This window comes from Blennius ocellaris, assembly GCF_963422515.1.
Source record: "Blennius ocellaris genome assembly, chromosome: 6".
NCBI lineage: Eukaryota > Metazoa > Chordata > Actinopteri > Blenniiformes > Blenniidae > Blennius > Blennius ocellaris.
This window is the reverse complement of record NC_137655.1, coordinates 10,267,742-10,284,588: the sequence shown is the minus strand read 5'-3', so window position 1 is coordinate 10,284,588 and position 16,847 is coordinate 10,267,742. Positions and strand designations below refer to the sequence as shown.

Below are 16,847 nucleotides of genomic sequence, written 5' to 3'. Positions count from 1 at the left end.
CACACACACACACACACACACACACACACACACACACACACACACACACACACACACACACACACACACACACACACACACACGCACAAGCCAACAAGTGCAACAATGCAGGCCATGGCGCTAAAATCCAAAAAGGAGAGAACAACTAAGCAGCCTCTTTACCCTCAGCTGTAAAGGAACCATTCATGTTGCCTCCTTTCACACTCAAATGTAAATGAGGGAAATCTATTGGCCAATTTTGTTGGGCCTTGGTAGTTAAGTGGTGAAAAAGGTTTGACCATGATTGAAAAAAGTGGCGTTAAAAATATAAGTTGTAGGTTCTAATTTACTACTATTTAATTTAAATGATAATGTATAACAAAGTGACTGAGAAGAGTATAACATGCAGTACTACAATTGTTTTTTCTCAGAACATATATATTTATGTCCGTATGCCTTTTAGCAAGATTACGTCGAAACTACTGCATGGATTTTGTCGAAATGTTCACCACATATTTGGCCATGAAAGATTCCATAAAATTTTGGAGGTGATCTGGAAACATCTTTTTTCTTTCTGAGTCTGGCTTTGGTGGACATCAGAAATCTTTGATTGCTCTTGTTTTTATTTGATTTAACCTTTATTTAACCAGAAAAGCCTCTTTTTTCAAGAGTGTCCTGGCCAAGACAAGCAGCAGCAATGCATTAAAGTTTCAGACAAAACAAAAACAGGTACAAATGACAGCAATGATGACATTTCAGTACTTTAGTAACTGTTAAACTTCATTTGCCATTCCACTTGTTAAGGCAGCTCCTTCAGCTTCTCAAATGATGAGATGTGAGTCCAACTCTATAAGCAGATTGTGGAAATAGAGTTGAAAAGGTCTAGTATGTTCTTAAAGTATCCCAGCAGACAATAGGTGAGGAGTAAAATTCTAAAAAAAAAATAAAAAATCCGAACAGATTAAGAATAAAAAAAGCCTATTGTTCTCCTGCTGTCTGTGTCCTATTGTGGCATCTGGTTTAATATCTGCTTTTGGTTTCTATTGTGTCTATTGTTATCGGCCAGTTTTGCTCTGATTGACCTAATGGACCGCGGGGGAATAGAACACTTCCTGGTGGAGCCGGGGTGGGTGTTCAGGGTGGCAAGGTTCAACGTTGTTCAAAATGAGTTGATTAATGGCAGCCTTCACAACCAAGACTGGAAGATAATGAGGAGGACAAGAGGGAGGGACGAAGGAGGGGAAGAGGGAGTCAAAGCCAGGGGAGGTGGGAGGAGGAGAGAAGAGATTGCATGATTATTACTTAGCACAGTAAACGGTGAGATGACAATGCAATGAGACAAGGCTTCGGGATGGAAGCTGAGGAGAGGAGGCGCACAACTAATTAGTCCTGAACACAGGTCGATGAATGAGAGGAGGAGACAAACACACGTAGTGCTGGTTAACACACAAAGCCGGTGGAGTGATGGAGCAGCAGAGGAGTGGCTGAACAGAGTAGTTAAACATCTGTTGCTCTGTGGGATACCCAGACTACTCTGCGGGGCCCGGATACTAAAATACACACGCAGACGTATTTTGTACAACCATAATCTATGAAACCCGAAACAAACCACTATAAGGTCTTGTGGAAAAGTTATTGAAACACATATACATGTATAGTGCATCAAAAACAAACCATTTAAGAAGTCAATGTAGGAAAGTGTATAAAATATTTTTGTTCTATTGTTTTTTTTTAAGTATATATATATAGAGTACATGAACAAAGCCGAGAAGGATAACATTTGCAGGGCATTCAATTCAGTTCAGTATTCAAATGAATGATTTTAACAACCAAACATTGTTGAAACTTTTTAAATAATGCCACTAATACATGGTTCATTATTTAGGTCAATATGTTACAATGAGCCGTGAGCCTAACCTAGAAAAGGTAAAAGGCGATTAAAAAAACATTGTGCTTTATTTCATTCCAAGTTTTAACCTCATCAAAACCAAAATAGCTAATGTCATGTCTGGATTACTGTATTATGAGGTTCATTTTTGTGCCATCCCTCCATAAGAAAAGTTATTGTGATGGTTCTATAAATTGTGCCAAACACAATTTAAATCAATCCTGAGATATTTCATCTTTTAGTGTAAAGATGGATCAACAGCTAAACAGACTGAGAATTGTCATGACTATTTGTGGAGAAATAAAGAACTTTTCATGGAAAACAATGCTTTTTGTATGTAAATATAAAGAGGATAGATGTATCACCCTTTCCCGTCATCTATGTTTCCTCCTCCTCATCCTCTTTTTTCATATGCATTTTTCTATGACTATTACTCAATCTTTTCAGAGTGGAGGTTTCAATTAGCCTTGTGGTCCACAGACACTCCCACCAATCCATGTTTACAAGCTTTAATCAGATCAGTGTGTGTGTGTGTGTGTGTGTGTGTGTGTGTGTGTGTGTGTGTGTGTGTGTGTGTGTGTGTGTGTGTGTGTGTGTGTGTGTGTGTGTGTGTGTGTGTGTGTGTGTGTGTGTGTGTGTGTGTGTGAACTTTGGGGCTGGATGATGAAGGGAAACACATCATTCTTTATCGTCACCCCGCCTGACACTGTCACATCAGCGCTACACCTCACGTTGTTCTTCTTCCCCCTCTCCTCTGGTTACTTACTCACCTGACAAATTCACCTTTATTGTTCAGTGAGGAAGATTAAAGGGGGTGGGTGGGGTTAGTTGGAGGCTTGCAAGTCTGTAAATGAGTTTCGGTGGCAGGTTTGTTATTGCATAGCAGGTTGTGGGGGTTGTTGTAGTCTGTGTGCAAGTGCGTATTGGAATGACCTGCATGGTGATATATGGGATATATGGCATCAAAGCAATCTGGATAAAAGAGGAGAGGAGCATTTCTCATTCTCATTTTAAATATTGATGTTGTCGAAACAAAAACACTCTTTTGCATGAACTATCTGGTAAACACAATGAAATCTGTCTCATTCAGACGTTGTATTTGTTGCGTTGGTTTTTCATCTGTTCATTTTCTGTGCCGATTGATCCATTTGAGGGTCAATCACAGCTGACTATGGGTGAAGGCAGGTTGCATCCGGAACAGGTTGCCAGTTCAACAAGGGACAAATAGAGAGACAGGCAACCACACACTCACAATCACACCTAACAAATCTATCCTACAGTCACAAATGCACCTCAAATGCATGTTTTTGGATTGTGAGAAGAATCCCCAGGGCATCCTAAATTGAGCTTATTGAAACACAAAAACAGATTCTGGTCTGAAAAGATGTCTGACCCCCAAAATCTTCAAAGAACATTTCAAGAACTAGTGCTTTAATTTGTTCAAATTCTATTTTCATCATGACTCATCAGAATGTACTGAGTACATTTTCTCATTGAGGCAAGTATGCAAACCACTGCATGGCCATGCAGCCCTGTCAAACAAAAGAGCACAATTAGTAACATCTGACCTTAGACTGTCTTTAGTTTGTCTTTAAAAACATCAAAAAACAATAATGTCAATATTAAAATAGTACCAAAAATTGGTTCTGTTAGAAAGTTGAGAAAAACAGTGAGATTTTGATGAAATAAACTGAAGCCTTTCATTCCAAGAAGGTTCTGCAGGGCCTTGATGAGCAAAACTCAACCATTTGTTGTTGGTTATGGTTTGAGCAACATGATGAAAGTAAGTATGATGTATGTGGTGTATATGGTGTACATGCACGCACGCACGCACACACACACACACACACACACACACACACACACACACACACACACACACACACACACACACACACACACACACACACACACACACACACACACACACACACACACACACACACACACACACACACACAGATAGAGGCTATTTGGTTGTTAAAAGTGACATTAGCTTTGCATTTCAACACAGATGGGACTGACAGGCATAGAGGAGGGGCTGTCATCCCTCCAAACTCAAGAAGAGATTTAATTTGTCTGATTAAGCCCCAGACTTACACATTACTACTTCTCTTAATATTGTTTTCTTTAACCTTCTGTTTGACCTTCCCCCCCCACCTGCGTTACTTTCTTTGATTGCTCCCAACAGATGTTGCTGGTATAATATCAACCCAAAAAGTTTAATTAGCAATAAGGAAAGGGGGGTAACAGATGAGTGTAATTTGAAGTCCTAAGAAGTACTTGTTGAGGAACTACCTCAATTATTTCAACCTCAACAGTCTCTCTTAAGACTTTCTTTATTTTTTAATTGGGAATTGGACATTAAAATGGGTTGAAATAGGAAGAATAATGGCGAACATTATGAGAAGTCAGGAGAATCATGAAACAATTGTAAAGCAAGAGAATTCTATGCAGAGTATTAGATTGTTAACACAATCAGCTATAAAAGCTTTTTTTAATATCAAAATCAAATATCAAATATCTTTCTCTATCCAAAGCTGCTGCCTCAACGGTTACCACTTTACTAAAGACCAGTTGACTGGCAGAGGAGCCTATTTAAAGAAATACTTGTGTCAAGAATCATAGAACATCTTCCTCCAACTTACTGAACTTTTAACAGATTGTGGACAACTCAGTTAATGTTCCCTACTGAAGTACCACATATCCAAACGAAATCCTTATTTTCAGAGACGCACAAGCATTACTTTTCCAAGTAAGTAGTCACCTTTTTTCGGGACAATATAAAGAATTAAGGCACATCTGTAATCAAGTACTAATTTTCTGCAGTTTGCAGGAAACTGATTTGACTCACAATGTTTTAAATTGATAGGATGCACTTTTTTCCAGATGCACTCCCATACCTCTCACTTCCTGCTTAATGCCTGCAAATGGCCACCTAATGATGTGTGTGCATCTATTTGCTTATCCATATCAGGTCCACAGCTGCGTGTGTTCACACGTAACTACGTGCTTCTGACTAACAGACATAGATAAACAGACATGACTCCTGTTAGTTCAATGAGCAAAATGATAGCAATGATTTATCACTTTACGTGCTCAAACTTAGAAGGGCAAGTGGAGATACTGCAGAAAGTGAACTGTATGTATTCCTTTACCAAGAAATGAGAGTAAAAGAGTAAAATAAATTCTTCTATATTAATTATTCCTTATTGAATAAGAGCAGTCCTATTTATGCTTTCTAAGCCAATGAAGAACATCTAAAAGTTAAGGAATATTTAGGTGAAGTTCGTAATCAGCTTATTGTTCATATCCAACTCACATTCATATTCTGATTGTGTAAATTAAGCACAGTAGTTAAAATAGAGTGATAGTGTCTTGCCGCACTCATGTTCAGATACCCACAGATGGTGCAGCAGAAGCCAACCCCCCCAAACACACCCCCCAGTTCACACCAACCCTCCTCTGTCCATTCTTGTCCATTGACGTGATAATGGCTACAAATTGATGAAGCCATTGAGTGTGCTGGTGACACGAGGATGAGCGAGGACACAAACTCTCCACCACCCAGTAACTCTCATTAATCAGCTCAGTCCCAGCCTCCGTGCCTCCCTCCAGACTGCCTGACACGCTGCCACCAGCAGTAATGTAATACTCTGTGTCTGTGGTGGGTGTCTCTCCCTGTCTGCTTCCCACTTTAAGTTCATCTTCTGTATTGCTGCTGCCAGGATTGTGCCGAGTCATCATGCCAAGCAGCATCAGTCACTGAAGTGCCGACTGCTCCAAAGATCTAGCATGAACAAAATCCTAATACAATATTGAGGTTTCAGAGAAGCAAAGCAGAGAGAGACAAACTTCCCACCAGCGATAATCAAAACACTTGGAAAAAATGACCAATGGGTTGTTCGACTCACCCATATATCAGCCTGGAAAAATAATGTTGCATGCAATAACAAAAAAATGTGATAACAGCACAATGGGAACGACCTTCAAAACTACACATTAGACTTATTGGTCTGAGTCGAAAGGTAAAGAAATTAATTTCCCCCCAAGTGACATATCGTCTGTTGCCCGTCCCAGTGACTGCTTTCATTTAAATCACTCCATAGATTTATGTCAAAGTAAATCACCAGAGTGGTGCCCACTGTGTTGACATCTACATCCTAAACTCCTTTGCTCAATAATGAAATCAGCCTTGACGCTGTGACGGCCCAGTTAACTAACATCCACCACGACAGATCAATGTTGCTTTAAAGCCTAATTATAGCACGGGGGGGGGGGTTTGTGGTTATATCATGTGTCCTACAGGAAGAAAGTTCATGGTTTGAGTCCAGGTTGAGCTTGGAGGATTTTGTTTGTGATGTTTGCAAATGTAATATATGGACACTCGCTGGTGTCATTTCATAAGAAGTTAAAACTTAGAACTTTTGTTTTTGCCTTACTCTTGATATAAGGAAACACTTGGTTTGTTGAAATATTATGCAAACTATTGTATCTTGTTACTTACAATTTCATTCTACTTCAATATCGACTGAAATATCTTATTAAGAAAAGGTTAAACATTTTTTATCAAATGAGATCAATTTTCTTAAGAAAAACATAATAAGATACCATTTTTCTTATTAGACTTTCAGTCAGACAAATCCGAAAGAGGTGCTTTAAAGAAACAGAACTCTTCAGACATCTTCATTAAATAACAGTTTTTAAAGCAAAAGAAACATATAACCCATTATAAGTATGATACATAAACAAGTATCCTTGGTTGAAATGTAGAATGAAAGATGTAAATGAAGGTTAGGAGAAGATGAAAAGGAGGCGGGGCTTTGCATGTGGAATTTGGATATTCATTGTTTTCACACTGAACTTTGATCTATTGACTCTTATTGACATGGTTTAAAAGGGTTTGTGCTAATCAGAGACATAACAATGGACAAGAACTTGATTTAATCTTAAATGCTTTCACTGGCGCGACTTGATAACGCTAAAGACCAAATGACTGTTATTTGCAGATTTGAGTAGGGTTCTATGGATGAAATGATTAAGAGAGTGTTTGCAGCAGGTAAAATTTACTAATCAAATGGCCTCAAACTTGGTGTTTTAATTCAATATGAGTTGATATTCTTATTCTTATTAGGATACATTTACAGTATATGGGTGATTATAATCCCGTGCAGTGCCATGCTGGGAAGCCCCAGAATATGTCAAATTCTTTATCATAGTTGTCATCCAAGTGTCATTTGTAAGTGTCTTTTAGTCCCAATAACATTTCAACCCTTTCTGCTTTGTGAGCGATGTCCTGAGATTCCACCAGAATTTCAAAATGTTCACCTTAAAGGGGCTATTGCTGTAAAAACCTCTCCACAGTCATTGGGACTTTGTAAGGTTAATCGCAGCAACAAATTACAGCAAAAGGATTCTGCAGTTAATAATTTAGTAACTTTCACAGGTCAGATTAAATACCACTTGTTCCATCTCATCCTTGAACAGCCTTGTCTTTGGTTTAATACAAAACAAACAGGAGCATTTGTATCCACCATGAAGGTAACTTGCCCTATGATAATAATAACAGCACCTCCTGGGAATTATATAACTGGCTCATTTGTTTAGCCTAGAAATTGTTAATTGAAATGCCAGCCAATTTTATGGTAAAATAGTTCATATAGTTTGTGTCAAGCTTCTGAGAGGCATTTTTTAAGATGTACAGCAACAAAATGAAATTTTGAGACAAAGAACCATGGGCAATTTTTCCAAAGACAAACAGAAGGCAAAGTACACTTTAAAACATCTTGAAGCTTTGCCCCTCATGACTTGTTCCTCCATAAGGTTCCCTTGATTACTCTTGTATATTTCAACGTTTATCCCGGTTAATATAATTTTAGTCCGAGATGTTTGATTTGACTGCCCTCCAGTGTCTTGGATATAGAACTGCACACGTGCGTTGACAAGTCCAGCTCAGTCACTGCTATAACAGACCTGCGTGATTCAACGTGATGATAATATGACCCAGGGACAAAGCTTTCAATGTGGCACGTGGGGGCAACATGTCTAATTTAAAGTTTAAATTTAAATTTAAACTTTAAAGACAAAAGCACATCTAGAGCACTGAGGTGAGTCAACATATAAAAGATCCTGTTGAATAAAACTGCCCAAAACATAGCTGAGTTTAAAACGATGCTCATTGAACAAGCCTTCAGCTCTTGTTCAATAATATTTACAGATTTTGTCACATTTTGTAACAAAATAAAAGTTGGTCCCAATTTATTGGACTTACAATGGTGTAATTGATTTCATTTGATTTAATTGGACTGTAAGTTTTAATCATTTGTATTGTGTTGTATTCTATTTGGGTACAAATTTCACCTAACCCCGACAATAGACTTTAGACATAATTTCCAACCCTGGCACAAGTGGACAAACTGCACAAACAAATGATGAGTGGTATTCCAAGTAAAGTGAGAGGAGTACCACTCACATTCCTGAACGAGGTGTGTTGTCCTGTGCGCGTTTCAACGAGTGTGACTGCACCAAATATATAAAAATTGGCCTGAAAATGATCACATAGCTCTGATCTCACACGGCCGGTTCTGACCGAGATCTTGCCTTCAAAGCTGCAGAAAAAAAGTGGAAACCATTATCAGCACTATCAACAATCTCCCCCCATTTATCTTCACTGCTCCCATCAGGTAAACTCTATCTTCGGATCAAGCCCACAAACCTTTTTCTTTTTTTTTTCTCGACAGCTTTTATCCTGAGGCGATGACAGTCAGGAATTTCTCACCATGTATCTGTGAGAGAGAGGGAGGGAGGAAGAGAGAGTGATGATGATGATGATTATGATGATGTCTCTGCAGAAACGATCGGATGTATCCCATGTTTGTGTGAAACAGGTGTGCGAAAAACACTTTCAGCCGAATAAGAAGTTAATCAGACTCTGCAAGCTTTCAGTCACGTGTCAATCATGATGCTGTATTGTAATTGCAAGCTCAGATTATGCAGTGTGGTAAACAGACTCATATTTGGGGAGCAGACAAATGCTGGTGCAACAGTCTGGGCAGGAGCACACATATATTTATCAAGCCGATTTCTTATTCATTGGCTGTTTTGCCAGCAGCAAAATCTACACTCTACGGCAACTGGCAGGACTTTGAGCAGAATGTGAAATCCTCACACAGCTTCCCAAGTGATCCAGTTGTTTACAGGCTCTCCATCATATGAAATGTTCAGTCTATAGCTAATGATTTGAAATAAAAAGCAACATGATGAGCGTTTTCTGAGAAAAGGGGATTCAACTTCAATAGGCAACCAAAGGGACAATGTTACTTTTCTTTTTTCTGAATTTCTAAGTGTTAAAGCAATTCAATTTGCTTTGCATCACATTACTTATGCCACTTACCTCAATGAAATAGTTGCACATGTATATCACAAGACGCTGCAACAATGCTTTTAAATCATCATGAACACATATTTGATCCAGATTAGTACAAACAAATTAGAAGCAGCAAGTTTGAGATTTTACCTTTTCATTGAAAAGATTGGTTTGTTTGACACAGATTCCACCAGCACATCTTCAACATGTTGTGACAAGGAGATAATTATCACTGTTTAGTTTTGACTGTCATGTTAATTTTGTGAATATGAGTTTATGTGATATTCAATCTGTTCCCCCATTCTACAATTTTGTTTTATTTTTCCAACAGTAATTTTAAATGTGGATGGTGACATTTTGATATGTATCATCATTAGATTTTTGAACGAATCATTCAATCATAGTAATGCTTTTTAAATACTTCTTATATAGTTGTTAAATGTATAGATGAATACATGACATGTAGTTTGTCATGCATTCAAAAGCAACAGTAAAAACAAACTACTTTTTTTTTTTTTACTTTATTGAAAGTGTAGATACACAATCGTATTACTGGTGAAAGAGATCATGATTCAACTTGTATTATAGTGTTGAGTTCGAAGCTAAATAAATCCCCAAATCAAACAAAGATGTTTTTCCGTTCTTGAAACTGAAATAGAAAATATTGAAATTCAACCTCATGTAGCAATCATTCTGGATTACTTTCAGCTGCTTTGATTCTTTCACTGTAAATTTGAAAGTCTCCCAGAGGTTCTCACGATAGAGGAACTAATGGGGAGAATTTAAAGGAGAAAGAAAGAACAGATATTTTAGCCCTAAATGTAGAGAATTAAATGAAAGTCATCAGGGGAAAAAAATACTGAAGGACTGAAACCTCCCAAAAATGTAATGTAGTGAAATACAAATGTGGTAGTATTACAGTAGTATTAATATTATGCTGTGCGTTTGTTTTGTTTTATCTGTATATCCCCATTATCCTTGTATTGTATTTTTTCTGGGATCAGCGAGTTGCTGTACAACGTCATCTTTACTGTAATTCCATCTATAATCCACTGGATGTTGCCAGAGACAAGATTATCACAGAGGTGACATTATTTACTGTGTATACACATAGGACACTGGTGCCACTGCCATGCTTGTAACTTATAAAATAATAAAAATATTACAGCATCTATAATCATACTAAATATAGTTTATTTAATGGGATACATGCTGCATTTAATAACTCACTACATAAAAACAGCTCTGAAGAGCCTACAAAGCAGTTTTCCTGTTTTGCTGCATTGATGCAGATCAGCATCATCAAAAAGATGGGACCATTAAATTCCTCTACAGTCCCATCAAGGGTTGAGCCTCTACTGGGAGGCTGGGAGTCCGGCTCCCTTTCCCAGCCTGTGGAGTGGTGGGAACCGGGTACTGGGCAGCCCAAAATGGTATGCTATTTTTACCACTCTGTGTTCAATCTGAGGGCTGCTCCCCTGAGACCTGTTGCCGGCAGCTCTCCCAAAGCCGTGGAATTTAACCCTAGGACAGCTCTCCCCCAGATGTGATGGAAAACATCTGGCCAGCTGCTTAACTACAAGTCATTTGCTGTCCAGCCTAAATGATGCTAACCCCCCCCCTTTAAAAAAATATTTAAGTCAAACCCTAGTTGATGCTGCTAATAGACGGTAACCAAGGCCCTTGGAAATATTGTATGGTGTAATGTTCTGATGAGTGACACACAGGTCGGTGTTCAAAAGCCTCTTCACCTATAGAGCTGTTAAAAATGGGCTGAAGCACCATCGACTGTTCATTTAGAGAACATGAAATGCATGTGTAAGTGTGGATGACTGCAGGAAAGTAAATCATTCCCACCCCCTTCTCCAATTTCACAATCAAAACATTACAGTGAAGCCAAACACTTAACACCTGGTGCAAGCCCCAGATTGGGAACCATTGCCTTAAAAATTGTGTGACGTATACAAAGGATGAATCATGAGTGTCGCAGAAGCCCAGCATAACATTTATTTTAACTTTTATTTAATTTAAAAAAGGATTACTTGGAAATGTTACATTGATTTCTACTAAAACATTTTTCCCCACTACTTTGTCTCTTTGCACAGGTTTACATTAGGCACACAAGAATGCAGACGTCATCTCTGAAGTTCTAGCCATTGTTCAAATACAAAACGGAGAAGAGAGAGATAGAGCAGGGGAGGAAGATGTCATCCGAGCAAAACTGTAGCGAAACAGTGCTCCAGAGGAAGAAAACACATTAAAGCTGGCGCTCAGCTCCATCGTTCCTGAGCGTGGGACAGGAAAAAAGGTAGTCTGAAGTCCCTGTGTCATGTGTGACATTGGGGGGGTAAAAAAATGACAAAACCCAACTTGCATACCAAGATACCCTGGATTGCAAAACCTGACAAGACCAAGTTTGGCTATGTTATTCCCTCGTACAAGTACAAAACCCTCTACCAGCACATCATCGTCTTGCCAGAAAATAAAGCACTCACTTCTTTGACACTCAAATTTGGCTTGCGTAATACATGAATACCATTTTTACACAGTGCACTACAAAGTTGTGAAAAGCCAAAAATGGTCGATTTAATCAGATACATCAAAAATCTACGGTCATGTGCTCCTATTGTATGCTCATCCCCATTGAACAGATACACACTGGGTCGGAGAGGGTCAAGCGCCACAATATTTGAAGCTGCAGTGGCCAAAAAAAAACGGCTTAGTTACAATCACAGCAATTAAAATAAGGATGCTAAAGTACCCTTCGTTCATGTCAGGGTCACAGCCTACAGAGCTTATGTACAGCTGAAGGGCAACTAGTCTGGATTCTCACTATGCTTATGCTAGAAAAGGATAACTGAAACTTATTGCACACAAAATATAACTTTCAAGGTTGTCACTTTGCACAAGAGAAAGCTTTGAGCCTGTTGCAGACTTTACTGAATGAATTAAGGTATCGTATTTCACCTTCTGCTAGTTTGTGCAAGTCAGTATTTTTAAGTCCATGAGGATGGCAAGTGGTTCTTTCTGATCCTCCCATGAATTAATGTGATATGAATTTAGTTTACTGTAACTTTTGGAGAGGAAATAATACTTGGAAAAGAATACAAACTATGCTGTGTTGAAGAAATGTCATTAAAACAGGCTGATTGATATATGCTCCTCAGACAAAGCCTTTTTGGCATTGATTTTTCAATAACATTAACTGAAAGGGATCCCTTGTATCTCTGTGGTTTGTACATGTGACCACTTCAATGGCACATAGAAAAGTATAGAAGCAAGTTTTTTTTTCTCCCTCTCTCTGGCTTTTCATTTTTACAATAATCTTCCCAATTACACATCTTAACTGCGCAATGTGCTTTGCTTTTTTTTTTTAAGAAGGAAAAAAAAAAATAATAGAAATAATAGACCATACAATCAAATTTTCAGTTTCGTCCTCGAGGTGAAATCAAGTGCAGTATTCGAGTCAGAAAACAGAATCTGACCATCTTAAAATTTCGGCCGTCTTTTTACAGCCAGAGCTGCTAAAAGGCTGACAAAGGCCAGACTTGTCGAGGCTAAAGCTTGTCACGTTTGATTTCTCTCAACAATAATTCATTGTACAGGAAGAACAATCACGATCCTACATCACCACTGGTGAACAGGATTTCCTTGTGCATACCTAACATCTTAACTGTCTTCTACTGTTTACCTCAGATTAACAAAAAAAAAAAAAAAAAAAACACCAGTAAAACACAGGATTTCTGTGGCATGCAAGCCCAGTGAGCACCTTCGTTGCCTCGCCCTCCCAGATACACAGTGGCACATGGTTACAGCTATAGGAGTGCCATAGCAAATCAGATAAGAGGGGAATAAACACAACAAGCTGAATAACTGCACATTTTGGGGGCTCAGAATGGGCACTGGCGTGATGAGTCCAGAGTTTCTTTGGGGGAGTGGGCGGCGGGCCACTGGTTAGCCACCACCCAGGCCGATTATTCATGAACAGAAGCAGGTGGAAGATTTCACTATGGCGATGTGGGCACCGACACCTCCAGCAGGCGGTTGTTTTTGCGCTTGCAGGCCACCGTGTTGCCATTTTTGGGGGTTGCCTGGATGAATTTCACGCATACTTTGTCCTGCTTAAACTGCACCAGGAACCTGTCACGACACAACAAAATGTCAATAAAACAAAAAATAAAACTCAATAAAAATCAACAATAATGTAACCGCTTTAAAAAGTTGACTTCAGAGCAAACACAGGCATGATTCAGTGGTGGAGTTTCATACTCGTCTGAGATGTCGATGTTGAGCTGCTCCCTGTCTGCGGTCGTGGCCCCAATGCGGTGCAGTTTGGTGATGATTTCAATCAGGTGCTCGCTGCTGAGCAAGAAGTCTCCTTTAACAGCTGAAGCGGACCCCTAAAGCAAACAGACATTGTATTCACAGCTCAATAACCTTTTAATGCTTCAGAAAGCATTTTGATATCTGTCTTTGGCATGTCGGGTGAGTAGGGACCTTAAATCTGCCTGTTTCAATCATGTAATAGTCAGGTGACATCTTCAGGGTGTACACTGCTTTAAGTCTGATGTAAGCTTGTGTATTCTCTGATCCTAACTTTAGTTAAGCCGGTACAGAGGATCGCTGGATAGATATCTTTCTACTGCTGAAACTGGATTGTAAAACTCAGAAACAAGTTCTCATGTTCTCACCTCTTTGAGTTTGAGAGCAAAGAAGCCGTCACTTTGGGTACTGACTGACACACTGGTCAGGTCTGGCAGTGGCACGCTGGCCTTCACCTGCCCCGTCTTCTGATCAGCCAGGAAAAAGTTTTTCTTAGTCAGCAAGAAGATTCGAGCCGTACCCTGCAAGCACAGGCAGAAAATATTTGTGGAAAGGAAGAAAACATGCAAACGCAGACGCTTTACCCTTTTGTGACGAGGGGGAAAGCAACAAATATATAATGGCTAAACAGATGTCTGGTATGTCACAAAAATAAATCACCAACAGTCTAAAAACTGTCAAAGAAGATTTTGTATGTCTGTACCAACAGTCAGATTTATATATACAAAAAAAAAAACCTGCATACGAGGATTTTTCACCATGTGTGATATTTGCTGTGTACAGCCAATCATGATCTTTCCTACCTTGCCATTAGCTCTGTTGATCTTGTTGACCACATCAGCCAAAAGAACCTTGTCATCCACGGAGCTGCTGAGTTTCTGATATTTGGGGTTTTTGCTGATTTCCAGGTAATCTCCTTTGAAGGGCTGACTCACACTGAGACACAAGACATATGCAAAGGCTTTGTAAAATGTATAATTACAGATTTACTAATCAGCCTTTATGCCAATAGATATTTTTTATAGACCCACAGCTCAAAGAAAAGAGACTTGAAAGCCCATGAATTTTAAGTACCTGCTGGGGTAGAGAGCCTTTTTATCTTTGAAGATCTCGCTTGCCTCCAGTTTCTCCTCATACACTGCCTTCTTCTCCTCTGTGAATTGGCTCCTGTATTTCTTGCACTAAAAACAGACACGAGAAGGAAAATCAAGAACTGGTGTCAATTAATGTCACTTTAATCAAGTAGATTCTGATTTCATCCTTTCATTCCTTGTTCATCTTAGTCGCTATATCCTTTGTCATTTGGAACATGTGAGAAAGCTGTTGAAACCGTTTGTGTTTAGAAAATGATTTACTGTGCCAACATCAGTAATAATTGACTTGAGCTGGAAGTACTAGACTTTGGGTATTTGTGACAAACCCTCCAGAGGTGAAAGATTTTTCGGAGTTCTGTGTGGACTCCATCCAGGAAGAGGTATGGCCGGGCAGGCCAGCTCCTGTCGATGGGGGACATGGAGGGCAGGGAGCTCTTCAGGCCCAGGAAGTATTTCTGCATCTGTTTTCACACGGGGCACAGAGGAGGATCCAAATAAATCAGAATCAATAATTAAAAGGAAAGCGAGAAAGTCTATAAGGAGGAAGGAAAAGGTCTGGAAGTAAAAAGAAAGAAAGAGGAAGACAGAGGGAGAGCATGACAAAGAGAGAGAGAAAGAATGATTGAAGGAACCAAGTAAGAAAGGGAGAAATGAACCCAAAGGAATGGAGGAAGAAAGGAAAGAGCTAAAGAAAAATGAAGGAAGGAATTGATAATGACTGAAAGAAAAGACAAAATGAATAAAAGTAGGACATAAAGTAATGAAAAAGGGAAAATGTAATTAACAAAGAAGAAAGGAATGATAAAAGGAAGGAATGATAGAAAGGATGGTTGAAGATAAAATCAACAAAGGGATGGAGGAAGCAAGAAACAAAGCAAGGTTAAACTGAATGCACGTACATACAATAAGTAAGAATACCACAAGAGGAAAGAGGGGATGCAAAAAGGAAGGAGTGAAAAAAAACAAATGAGAGGAAGGGATAATGGGAGATGTTGGAAGAGGGAAGGAAGGCTTGGCAGTTAAAGACTTACAATCCTCTGAATGGTGAAGTCGTAGATTTTCTTGCCAGCGTTTGCCCTGAAGAACTTCCTGTATTCTCTGCGGACCTGTAACAGCATAGGAAGACAAATAAACTGTCAATCACTGCTTGGATCCTCTCAGCGTGATATGAAGCAAGAAAGAAAAGACACACTGATGTGAGCATGACACGTACAATACATTCATACAAACATACAAGCAACGTTGGAGTTTTGGTTAGAACACAAACAATCAACACTGGAAGCTCCAATCAGCTGAAATTAGTCGAAATGATAGCAACCGCTTTAAATTAATTACTGAAAGAGACAACGATGGTTATGACGAACGACCTTCACGATGCCCTTAATAGCACAAATTGAGCTGTGAACAGTTGCATTGTGAAAAGCTTGGTGGTCAATTAACATGATGAGAGTCATAACACTGCAGTGAATAACCATGTTGAAGAGACAGAACACAATACACTACGACATACACCTAAAGAGAAAGAAACGGTAGGTAAAACAAATAAATACAGTTGGATACACAAGCAGTGCTCTTTATGGGTTAGTTGAACAGATGCACATGATGCAGGCAGTGAAAGATGTGGAGAAAGGAAATGATCAGTGAGCCTTGGTTATAAATCTGTAGCATTATCAGGTCCAAGGAGGAAAATCTCCATCTGGTCTGCTATAATCATGTAAAATATTAAGACTGTTCTGAGTAAGTTTCCTGCCAAAAATGGAATAAAACAGCTGATGTGACGATTGCACTGTGCATTGTTGCAGATTTTAAGCCCCCTTCTCCATAGAACAGAAAATCCATGCATCTTTATCCGTGCATACAGACAGCTTTGGAATTCCCAAATCAGAAAACGATTTACAGAGTTAGAAACTGCTAGCAATATTTAGAAATATTTTTGTCAACTGAAAACTTCATAACACTTGATGTGTTTGAATTATTTTTTCTTTGTCACCGTTAACGCAACACAAAAAAAACACGAGGCCCGCGTTGTAGGTCGACCTTATATGTCAAACGGCACAGGAATACGATGGCAGCCTGGTTGAGTTATTGTAATTAAATTCTCAATATGCTGGTTTTGCAACGAACCGAGCAATGAGAACAAAATCAGTCATAAAAATGTCTTGCATTGCTATCAGATGAAATGTAATGCATGTATTAA

General features: G+C 39.0%; 1 protein-coding gene across 3 annotated transcripts in view; it reads right to left on the bottom strand.

The window, feature by feature from the left end:
- Window positions 1–11,215: 11,215 nt before the first annotated feature.
- Window positions 11,216–16,847, bottom strand: part of myo1b (myosin IB) — a 55,232-nt gene continuing 49,600 nt past the window's right edge. For all 3 annotated transcript variants that reach the window (XM_080498732.1, XM_080498733.1, XM_080498734.1), the window contains 7 exons: window positions 15,682–15,756; window positions 14,977–15,111; window positions 14,631–14,737; window positions 14,360–14,492; window positions 13,925–14,077; window positions 13,503–13,633; window positions 11,216–13,373 (listed from right to left, as the gene is read on the bottom strand). In XM_080498732.1, the coding sequence (XP_080354858.1) occupies window positions 13,241–13,373; window positions 13,503–13,633; window positions 13,925–14,077; window positions 14,360–14,492; window positions 14,631–14,737; window positions 14,977–15,111; window positions 15,682–15,756 (867 nt within the window). In that variant the 3' untranslated portion in view covers window positions 11,216–13,240. The remainder of the gene's footprint in view (window positions 13,374–13,502; window positions 13,634–13,924; window positions 14,078–14,359; window positions 14,493–14,630; window positions 14,738–14,976; window positions 15,112–15,681; window positions 15,757–16,847) is intronic.